This window comes from Jaculus jaculus, chromosome 4 (genome assembly GCF_020740685.1).
Source record: "Jaculus jaculus isolate mJacJac1 chromosome 4, mJacJac1.mat.Y.cur, whole genome shotgun sequence".
Lineage (NCBI taxonomy): Eukaryota > Metazoa > Chordata > Mammalia > Rodentia > Dipodidae > Jaculus > Jaculus jaculus.
This window is the reverse complement of record NC_059105.1, coordinates 139,312,081-139,324,242: the sequence shown is the minus strand read 5'-3', so window position 1 is coordinate 139,324,242 and position 12,162 is coordinate 139,312,081. Positions and strand designations below refer to the sequence as shown.

The following is a 12,162-nucleotide window of genomic DNA, read 5'->3' as shown; positions in this document are numbered from 1 at the left end:
GAGTTGGTTTTGTCCAAAGATGCAACTCTTGAAATAGTGGCATGAGACAAAGTGGGAGTATATGAAAAGCAGAGGAAGTATGTAGTGCAGGAACCCGGGTCTTGGGAAGAACTACTAGTAAAGGATAACTGGGAACAGTTAGGGCAAGGAGTGATGATAGCACTTAAAATAATTTCTCAAAAAACTGCAAGGCATTTTTCAATTTTTTAACTGTAAACATCTTGTGCATCAGTTTATTTCATTTTCTTGCTTTCTCTATAGTATGTTATATTAACAGATTTTGCATTACTATATTGTAATAAAATATTATTCTGGAAAGAATCAATAAATGCATGTCTCTTTAGGAATATTTTTTTGAAATTTATTTTGAAGGAGAGAGGAAGTGTAAGATTGACAGTGAATATGGGTGCAACAGAGTCTCTATCAGTTGCAAATTCAACTCCAGACATTTGCACCACTGTTTATCTGACTTTATGTGGGTACTGGGGAATCAAATCCAGGCTGACAGACTTTGCAAGTAAGTTCCTCTAACCACTGAGCAATTTACCCATCCCAAAAATGGAATTTTTCTTTGTTTGTTTATATGTACTAAATTGAAGACCAGTTCATTCCAGTGGTAACATTCTGTGGTTTCTTCATATTACTAAGGAAACCTTTATATAATAAGACTATTCTTTTGCACTACCATGTTGAATCTATGTGCTGGAAAGATGGCTTAGCGGTTAAGCGTTTGCCTGTGAAGCCTAAGGACCATGGTTTGAGGCTCTATTCCCCAGTACCCATGTTAGCCAGATGCACAAGGAGGCGCACGTGTCTGGAGTTCCTTTGCAGTGGCTGGAGGCCCTGGTGCACCCATTCTCTCTCTCTCTCTCACTTACACTTACTTGTAAAGCCTGACAGTCTGGGTTCGATTTCCTAGTACCTCCGTAAAGCCACATGCTCAATGTGGTACATGCTATCTGGAGTCTGTTTGCAGTGGCATGTTTTCTCCCTCTTTCTGTCTGCCTCTTTCTTAGTGTCTGTCTCTCTCCCTCTCTCTCTCTCTCTCTCTCTCTCTCTCTCTCTCTCTCTCTCTCTCTCTCTCTCTCTGTCCCGCTCAAATAAATAAATAAAAATAAACAAAAAAATTAAAAAATTAAAGATGTAGAATTTAGCAACATTTTAGATTGAGAGAAGTTCTTCATTTAATTCATGGCCATATTGTAAGCTCAAACTGCAAAAAATATGTATGTATTATTTTTTTTTTCTCTGACTGGTCATATGATATGCCTGCCTCCCACTTATCCCTCTTTCTGTGTATCTCTCTCAAAACTTGTATTTCTTATTTTCCCCATAAGAGTTACTAGATTTAGGCAGGTTTTGCATTCATGATGCCAAGAACTATATAACAATACATGGATTTATCATAGCTGGTAGATATCTGATTTTGTTGTATTATCTTACTTTTCAAAAAGCTAAGGGGACTGGAAAGATGGCTCAGTGGTTAAGATGTTTGCCTGCAAAGCCTAAGAACCCTGGTTAGATTCCCCAGTACCCACATAAAGCCAGATGCAATGTAGCCCATGCAAAAAAATAAATAAATAAAAGTGATGAATGTGCATGAGAATCTATTTGTACTATTCTTCTCCCTCTTAGTGTGGCACCAGTCCTCAATTTTACATTTTGAAGTATTATAGTCAGGACATATGTCAGAAAATAATGAAATCAGCCCAGGAATGATGACAACTGAGTTGCTGGGTGGTGCAGGAAGTGATAGACACACGGGAGCTATGACATATTTGTATGTTTGGATATGTATAGATTGAGGTCCCTTTTCAAGGATAAGAGATTCAAAGGTGCTATCACATTTATTCATTTATTTGTTTATTTATTAATTTATTATTTGAGGCGGCGGGGGGGGGAGACACTAAGAAAGAGGCAGACAGAAAGAGAGAGAAAACATGCCACTGCAAACAGACTCCAGATAGCATGTATCACATTGAGCATGTAGCTTTAACGGAGGTACTGGGAAATCGAACCCAGACTGTCACACTTTACAAGTAAGTGTCTTTAATTGTTGAGCCATCACTCCAGTCCACATTCCTCTTCCAATGTACCTTTGCTGTAGATTTCAGGACATTCAACTCTAACATGTGCTATAAGTTTGATAAAAATAGTTCCAGAACTGAGTAAGAAAATTAGCTTAAAGATATGGAAAAATCAAAACGGTAAAAGACCCCTGAAGGGTTCTAGAGATGTTTTGGTTCAAAGTGCCTGCAGTAATTGAACTTGAACCACTTGAACTAGACAGACTACAGTTGACTGGAGGTTTAACCATGTATCCTGAAGTGGCTGTATCCCACAAAGTTCTGGGGAATGAGAGGTGCCCAATGCTGCAGTAAAAGTTGACACAATGTCATGCAAGGGACCTGGAAGCAAGTGCCATTGCCTGCCATATGCCAGCTGTGAGAACTTGAACAATTAAGTTTTTGAGTACCTCAGTTTCTGTCATCTTTAAACTGAAGACTTTTAATACTAGCCTCCATTTAGCTTTAAATAACATAAAACCATTAACATAGAAACTGAGTTTTATTATTACTATATCTTTGGACATTCTATATCATAATTATTACTTCCATACTTTAAAGATGCCAAGATATGTAGTGCTTTGAGGAATAGCATTTTTACAACTTGGAGGAGACAATTATAGATAAGGGCTCACAGTACTTACACTGAACAGAAAATATCTTGACATTCCTTTGATTTTTGAGGGGGAAAAATATTCTAACATAATTACAAGTCAACAACTCAATGAGAGCAATAGCCAGGAGGTTACTTTTCAAAACTGACTGAAAAATCTCACAAACATGGAACTGACAATTTTAAATTAGAATGGAGAATATCTCTTAAGTCTTATTAATACACCTTTACATACAGCATCTGAAGGCCACTAGAAACAGAAAAGAGCTTCACTCCTGCCACTAATAGATCTCTGATCCATTTCTTTCTGGAAGATAAGAGCCCTGTCTCCCCAGAAGCAGCTTCTTGTTTCCAGTGACTTCATTCAGGTGCCTCAAGAATTGCTCATTTGAATACATCTTTAGGCTCCAAATGATGTGATCACTGGTTTTACTGTCAGTGTGAGTGAGCCCAGCTGAACCAGAGTAACACAGAAAGTCAGTGTTTCTCTGAAGTGCCAGAGGGGAAAATTCATATGAGCAGAAGTATCTGTTATTTTAAGAATGCATCATTATAAGGAAACTCCTTAGCCTTAACTAATTTATGCAGGCTATAATCTAATCAAGTTGATTGAACATGACCCTTAGTGTAGTAGTTTTCATATGACTACCAATGAGATCTCTAGGCTAAAGGGAGGAAGAAAAAACAAAATGTAACTTTCCCCTCACTTATGAAATTCTGACCATCATAACTAGTACACAGCATTTGCTAAAAGGATTGCAGAGGAAATATCAGGTCTACTTCTGAAATCAGCAGTAGGGCTCAAAGCAATCTTAAAATTGCCATGTGAGCTATGCCCTGGTCCTATTCCTTCCCTCAGGGATATCCATGAAGCCTGTGTAACTGAATGCTGCCACCATTACAGTATGTTTGTGAAGGTCATCCCAAGTGTTAACGCCAAACTTCTCATTGGAAATTCCATACAAGCATAATCATTTGTCTCTATTTTGACTGATGGCATAGAAGCTCATATGTTCACCTTAGTGAATGAGGGATGGGAAGATTTCCTTTCTTCTACCTAGTTCATAAGTTCAAAGCTCAAGTGAAAGAACAAAGATCACTGAGGACAAAGTGCACTTGAAGTCTTCATAGTCACTGAAGCAGTAGCAATAATGAAAATGTGGACAACACAAAGGTTGGAGTTAATCATTTTGCCAGTTTGGCTCCTTATCAACCTGTAATTTTTTATATCCATTCCAAATGTGTGGATTCGCAAGTATGGTTTCTGTTTAAATAGGACATTTGGCATACATATATATTTTATTTTCTCTTTGTTATAAATATGGAAAATACAATGTAGCAGCTATAACATGCCCTTGGCTCTATCCAAAAATATGAAAATGTTTAGCTATTTCACATGTAAAACTTTCAGTTTGGATTTTTTGTATATATATATAAATTAAATATTATATTTCTATTTGGAAAAATTATTACTGTCATTTGAGTCTAATAACAAATAATATTTTTCTTGGAAAATATTTTATGAACTAAAGCATGTATATGTAAAATAAATTACCTTAAGCACTTTAAAAAATTTATTTATTTGAGAGTGACAGACCAAGAAAGAAAGAGGCAGGGAGAGAGAAGGAATGGGCGTGCCAAGGCCCAAGACACTGCAAAGGAACTCCAGATGCAATGTACCACCTTGTGCATCTGGCTTATGTGGGTCCTGGGGAAATAAGCCTTGAACCGGGGTCCCTAGGCTCCACAGGCAAGCACTTAACCACTACGCCATCTCTCCAGCCCACCGTAAGCACCTTTTAACAGGAAAGTGTACATAGACTATTTCAGTGTCTGGCGTGCTTGTCATTGAATGCTACTATTGTCCTAGCCATATGTTCTATCTAGATGGCCTAAAAATGTCAATATGTAATAATGTCTGAAAATATTTAAAAATTAGTATTGTTGCATTAAAACCTTTTATTGTAAGTTGGTCTCTTTTTCAAGTGTTTTGACACATTGTTTTTAATAATTATGTGATTTTTTTTTTCAATAGTCAATTATAATCTCAGACCAAAATAACACTTTGCCTGACTGACAGAATAGATCATTATGTGATCAGTTCCTTTTCAGTTATGCTAATGGTTACCAGACTAATTAAATCATTAAAATAGTCAAAATAACAGAGTAGATTAGCATTTGACTCTCACAAAATGACTTGGATTCTATCTCCTGAGGACCAACTGGCTATGAATGTACCTGGAAAACAATGAAACTCATTTGTTCTTAATGTGACCCTCACCATGAAATGTTTGAAGCTTATCATGCCCACCATGTTTACATAGTTCTCAGGACTGAACTGACGTCCTCCTATTTACAAGACAAGTAATCCTCATCTGTCTCCCCGGTCTCAGTCATGGATGTATGCATACATGCGTGTGTTTGTGTGTGCATGTGTTTGTGTGTGTGCAATCCACTGAACATGACTTTTGTGACAGTTGCAATTTTCCTATTGGCCTCATGTGATAGGTTTCTATTATTTTCTGTATGCTCTTATTCTTTCCCATGAATAAAAAATGCCGGCTCTGCGGGCAGACAGGTAGTGCCGAGGGAAGAACCAGGCCTCAACCAGGGGTTGAGGAGGATGATGAACATCAGACAACTCAGAAACCTCTCCTGGCCACCGGAGAAAAACCACACTAAGTCAGGTGTCTTTTCGATGCAGGAACTCGCAGAAACAACTCGCTTTATTACTCTGAGCAGTTGCCTATATCACATTGGGGACAAAGGTGGGAATTTTAGGATGGGGGAAGAGGTAAGGGCCAATAGTAAACTGTAACTATTGAAATGGTAATAACAATTAACACATGGAAGTGGCAGGCCAGAAGCCATTAGGCGTCTTGCTGAGTCCTAGCTGGCCAGAGACAGGTCGCCAAACTTTAGCTAGGCTCAGGAAGTTCCACTAGGCCTCACGCCTGGGCCTTTCAGAGCCCAACAAAAAAACACTTTTAAATTGATTTATATTTTCCACTTTTTGGATGTTTTTTATTATTTCCTATTTTATGTTTTCTTTAAGCAATATATTCCTTTTAAGAATTTGATCTAATTTAAAACAACTTTTTTTTTTGTCTACGCAGAAGATAAGTATAAACATCCAATAAATCATATGTAGAAATTTGCCAAATTTTACTTTACATTATTATCATATACAAACAACTTTGAGTATTTTTTTCATATAAATTTTTCTTCTTCATGCTTATATTTTTAAACCTTTTGTTCTGATTATAATTATTTTCCAGAAACCATGATCATCGTAAGTACAACAAGTGATAGTATACATCTGTTTATGCTTCTTTTCTCTTGCCATATGACCAGAACTGTTTTTGTATTTGAAGTATTTAAAGTATAAAATGAGAAGTAAAAAGACAATACTGAAGCACTGAATTAGGGACCCAAATTGTTCATGTGTCTAATTGCCTCATTGCCATGATTAACACTGATTATCTTTAGTCCTTTAGAATAACTGGTAGTCTTTTCCTAACCAGCAAGAAAATTAATTTTTGTGATGAAAACCTAATAAAGAATAAAACTTCAGGGCTGGAGAGATGGCTTAGCGGTTAAGCGCTTGCCTGTGAAGCCTAAGGACCCCGGTTCGAGGCTCGGTTCCCCAGGTCCCACGTTAGCCAGATGCACAAGGGGGCGCACGCATCTGGAGTTCCGTTTGCAGAGGCTGGAAGCCCTGGCGCGCCCATTCTCTCTCTTCCTCTATCTGTCTTTCTCTCTGTGTCTGTCGCTCTCAAATAAATAAATTAAAAAAAATAATAATAATAAAACTTCAAAGTTCATAGATAGCCATAGCTAAGAAAAATCACTTGCTTGGTGAAATTTTTCATGTTGCTTATGTTACAAATGCTACAAATTATGCTCATACTAGAATGGCATAAATACATTCCATCTTAGTGAAAAATATAATTATATAATATTTCTGTTAATATTATTATACAATTATCAACTGAAGGTCTCTGAGTAAATAGTATTAAGGTCTCTTAAGTGTGACTGGAATTGTCATCTTTGATAAAGATTCTTACATAAATTGGCACATTTTTAACCACTGAGCTTCACAATAGAAAAGTCAGTGCCTATAATGCAAATGTAAACAACCTTATATATTTTCCCCTTAATTTGAACTAGCTAAACTATCAAAAATTCCAAAGAGAGTAAAATTTCTTATAAATGATCTTTATTATTCACACTCCATTAATAAATCACTATGTGGCTATAAGCCAAATAGTAGCCAGCACAATTGCCTAGCATCAAAATAAGGGATCGACTGGACTTGTCCTGATATATCACTGTGCTTACACTGAGAAAGACTGATCATTATTTATCCCCAGACTGATTAATGTGTTTCATTGTAACTTTATCAGTGAACTTGGACTTATCAGGTTCCTATTGCCAGTATTATGGGACAATACCTTATCAGAATGTTTATATTGTAGAAGGAATGGAAATACTTGTGTCTGGTTTCCAATACTGGCTAGAAATGTAGATTACTCTTTGGTTCAAGATTGCTCAGGGCAGAACAACTCTGACATGTTCTATGTAGAGCCATTTCCCCCTCCCCAGCTGTCAAAAATGCAAAATGTGATGTAACACAGGGTCTCAATCCCTTAATACGTTCATAGACCCTTAATACATTCATAGAAAACACTACAAGTTTGTGTTTTAGAAGGGCAGATCACTGTCTTCGTTTATGCCTATTTTGATACCTTGAGGAGGGAATGTATTGAATCAAACTGTCAATTTCTTTAATTTCTTCTCCTTTGTTTTATCTATGGCTGGAATTGGATCTTCAGATCATGGATAATAGTCCTGCCTTGTTCATGGATACCTCACCTTTCTTTCTTCCTTCCTTTCTTTCTTTTTGTTGTTGTTTTGAATTTTAGAAAACTATTTCCTAAAATCTTACTTTAATCATCTTTATCTTAGTACAGAGAAAATACTACATAAAAGGAAATATAGTAGTTAAATTATAATGTGCTTTAAAAGTCATAACATTAAATATAATGTATAAATTATAAGCAAACAAATTTTGGCATTAAATAGTTAAGATATATTTATATATGTAAATAAATAGATAGATAGATATAGATATATATGACTGCAGGGATATGACATCTGTTTCAAAATACTTAATTACAAATCAGACTATGATACTGAGCTAGACAGTGACAGTAACATTATGAAATTTTTCTCACATAAGTATCATTTTCCACATTATTATTACCCTTCACTGAAGAGGAGAAAATATTTTCCTCTGGCCATTACATTCAATACACAATTTTCTTAAAATGCCACAGTTCTAAAGTGAACTTAGTCTTTGATGTGTACGAGTAACCAGCTTCTTTGTAAGTGTGTTTGATTCTTACTGCAGAAACCTTAGAGGCAAACATGGAAGTTATTTGCAGAGTTAGGAACATTTGCACACAAGTCTCTTCTGTGAGAGCAAATGTATGCTTTGCACTTTGCATTCTGGTTTTAAACTATGAAACTCTTTTGTTTTCTTTTTTAACTATCAACAAGTTTCCACATGAAATAAAATTACTAAAAATGGTAAAATATTAGCAAAGTCAGAACTGGATGGAGAATGTCACAATGTTGACAACAAGCTAATGCTTCTCATGATTAGCTTTTCTGACAAGTATGCTGTGTGCAGGATACTTGTGTGAGCATCACGGTTCAGTTTATACAGCCCACTTCATATGCAGCTGCATTATAGAATCTCTTGAAATATATGTGTATCTGTCCACTATTGTTCCTTATCTCATCATCCAGTCTTTCATATGGTCATCATGGGGACTTTTCCAAAAAGTGTCTGCTCCCTGTGAGAAAGCAGAGCTTGTGTTGTGTCTGCCTTTGTAAGGGTGAGGATCTCTTGAGAAGGCTAGATTGGGAGGGAGAATCACTGTGAAGCGGCCAGGAAGACTCAAGTGGTGCTATGATTGATCATGGTTGTCAGTGAAGACATCTGCATGGAGCTAGTCCTTTGGAAGCTCTGAGAGGGAAAAGAGCAAGCAAACCCAAGAAGGTTAGAGCAGAAGAGCGCATTCTAGGTGAAGATTCAGAAGAAGGGAGTGTCTGCATATGGCAGAGCTGTAAAACTGCTGTGGAGGGAGCTGGTAGCTGAGGGAGAAGGCACCCATGCAGGTGAGATTATGCAGTTCCCTGATGCAAAACAGTGTTATTATATATCGCATCACTGCATTTATTCATCTAAATATAATGTTGTAAGCTGCAGGGCAGCCTTCCTTCACCTTATAGAGGGGCTTAAATGTGGTGATAGAGGGTCATTTATGTCACTCCTGCGTTGAGTATTTTCATTTGTAAATTATATGGAGCCCTCTAGTGGTGATACTTGAAAACTACCTCCCTTGCCACCAAAAACAGTTGTGAACTGTAAACTTGAGGCTAAAATAACTAACTTTAGTTGTTAGAGGGAGGCAGGTCTGTGCTGTTTTGACCGAACACCAGCATGTCCGATGTGTCTTTCAGTAACACTGCTGTGATTGTGTTCACAGGTGTACATTCCAAGCCGAGTGGCCCTCATTCTGCAGAATGTGGATCTGCCCAACTGAAGAAACCCAATTCCAGCCCACCTCCAGGGCATATGTTTGGGTTTGCTGGTTTTTAATGTCACAGAGTGAATATGTGTCATGCTGCAAAACAGCTATTTAGCCAAAACGACAGGCTGAAGTTCAGTATTAGCACATGCAAATATATCAAACTTTGCTTCAAGAATTGGAGAGGAAATTTTAGCAATCCCTATTCATAAGCCACCTGAACAGCTAGGCTTCTCTCTTTAGAGAATATTACTTTCACAGCACTTTATTTGATCTTTCAATTTTCAATTTGAATTATTCATCATGTATGTTTATCCTGTTGAATATATACAGTATTTTGTGAGATGAATATTTGGTGGCCTTATTTGTTCTAATAAATAGTGGTCTAAATTGTGAGGTACCAAGTTCATTTTGTTTTATGCAAATTGTGTTTTAAAATACTGTAATAAATATGAAGCAATAATATAAAATTACAAATTAGATAAAAGGTAATATAAGAGCCATTATCTATGAACTCTCCCGTGCCTCATTTTGCAGTAAGTTTATCTTGTAATCTGCTGTTCACAAACTATTTTAATAGATGCTTATCTCTCTGTCTTTTTAAAGATGTGATATGGTAATTGTAGCATTTCAGAAAATGTCTTTCATTTCAATCAATAAAAATTACATAATTGCATTTGCGGATGTTTATTTTGCTATGTAATGTGGGGACTGATTTGCAATCAATAGTAACATGTCTTATTTTAACTAGGATACCTTGTCCACATGGCTTTACACATGCATGATGGTCTAGATAGCAAGTCAGTTTTCTTTCTCTAGGAAACATTATATATATATATATATATATATATATATATATATATATATATATATATATTTTTTTTTTTTTTTTTCTCCTCAGATGAAGCCTTTGTCTTTGCCACAGAAAACAATTACAGGATGAATCAGTATAGGGGAGTTTTTTTTCATTTTTTATTATATATGTGCATATTTAGTATATAAACAACACATGTTGGTACCATCCTTTCCCTGTACCTTTCCTGATGAGGTCTTCCTCTTTTGGGATGCAGGTCAACCCCATGGGGATTGTGGGTCATGCATTATAACTTGAATTTTTATTGAACCAATTCAGATATCTAAGCTCTAAGTCTGAGTACTCTTTTTTTTTTAATTTTCTTTGGCATCTCTGTGATTGTAGTAAGTTTAGTGTGGTGTGGTGTGTTCATATGTAATACACGCATGTGTGTGCATATATGTGCAACTCATACACTTTGCAGTCAGGTTCACATTGCTGGCAGAAATAACCCAACCAAGAGCAGATTTTTTTGGGGGGAAGGGTTAATTTTGGCTTATAAACTCAAAGGGAAGCCCCATGCTGGCAGGAGAAAATGATGGCATGAGCAAAGGGTGGGCATCACCTGGCAAACATAAGCTACACAATAGCAACAGGAGAGTGGTCCAAACACTGGCAAGGGAAAACTGACTATAATGCTCACTAGCCCACCCCCAATAATACACTGCCCTCCAGGAGGTGTTTGTTCTTAAATCTCCATCAGCTGGGAACCTAACATTCAGAGCACCTAAGTTTATGGGGGACACCTGAATCAAACCACCACATACACTCATGGGCAAAAGCCACAGGAGACCATTAGTTCTCTTACGTTACTCTTAAACTTTCCTGGAAACAGATTTCCTTACTGAACTTGAGCTGTAATTTTTGATCAGACTTGCTGACCAGCACCTGGCCATAGACAGCTTTTTAGACCCCTGTAATATTTGAGTATATTTCTTTTTTCTTTACTTTTTTGAAAACTTTTTATTTATTTATTTGAAAGAGAGAGAAAGAGGAAGAGGGAGAGAGAGAATGGGTGCACCAGGGTCTCCAGCCACTAAAAATGAACTCCAGACACATGCACCCCTTTGCTTACATGGGACCTAGGGAATCGAACTGAGGACCATTGGCTTTGCAGACACATGCCTTAACCACTAAGCCATCTCTCCAGCCCCATAGTTGAGTATATTTCACTAAAGATCTTCTGTGTTTGTTCCCGGAGTATTTTTTTTTTTTACCTACACATCAATGTTTATTATTGTTGTATTTACAATAGCCAAGACATGGGACCACATTAGATCAACAACAGATGGTATAAAGAAAGTATAGTCATATGTGCATATGTGATTGTATTCATCTATAAAGAATGAAAGTATGTGTTAGGATACAATTAGAGGTCATTTTGTTAAGCAAAACAAGCCAGACACAAAAGACAAATATTCCATATTTTCTTTCATATATGGAATACATAAAAGAGCCACACTACATATGTATTTTGCTCATGAACAAAAATAATAAAATGTATATGGAAGAAGATATGCTAGTGTACTAAAGAAAAACTAAAAACTACAATTCTTTTTTTTTAAATTTTTTCATGTTATGTTCCCAGAGTATTCTTATCATTATGCTATCTTCTGACAAGTTCTGTATTTCTAGTGTGTGCATGTGTATGTGTGTGTAGATTTCTGTACGTGTCCAAGTGTATATGAGTGTGAGGGCAAGTGTGCCATAACATGTTTGTAGAGGTCAGAGGACAACTTTCTGGGACAACTTCCCAATCCATCCTCTCTGGTCTGCTTCATTCAAGGCATAGCAGGGTTTAACTTATCTCTTTCTGCCATTGTTCTTTTGACTGTGATCACAAGAGCCTCTAGGAAATTCCGCTGTCTCTCTGCTCCCATCTCACCATGTGAGATTAGGGAAGCCCACTATGGCTTCCACTTTTCTATGGGGCCTCAGTATCAAACTCAGGAACTAGGGTTGAAGTGGTGAAGTGGTGAGCATTTTAACCACTGAGTCATCCTCCCTGACATTAAGTTCATTTTTTATTAG

General features: G+C 36.8%; 1 protein-coding gene across 1 annotated transcript in view; it reads left to right on the top strand.

Moving 5' to 3' along the window:
* The window catches only part of Gbe1 (1,4-alpha-glucan branching enzyme 1), a 282,900-nt gene extending 272,946 nt beyond the window's left edge, over positions 1–9,954 (top strand). The window contains exon 16 of the mRNA XM_004665512.2: positions 9,237–9,954. Coding sequence (XP_004665569.1) covers positions 9,237–9,293 — 57 coding nt within the window. The 3' untranslated portion in view covers positions 9,294–9,954. The remainder of the gene's footprint in view (positions 1–9,236) is intronic.
* Positions 9,955–12,162: the final 2,208 nt, after the last annotated feature.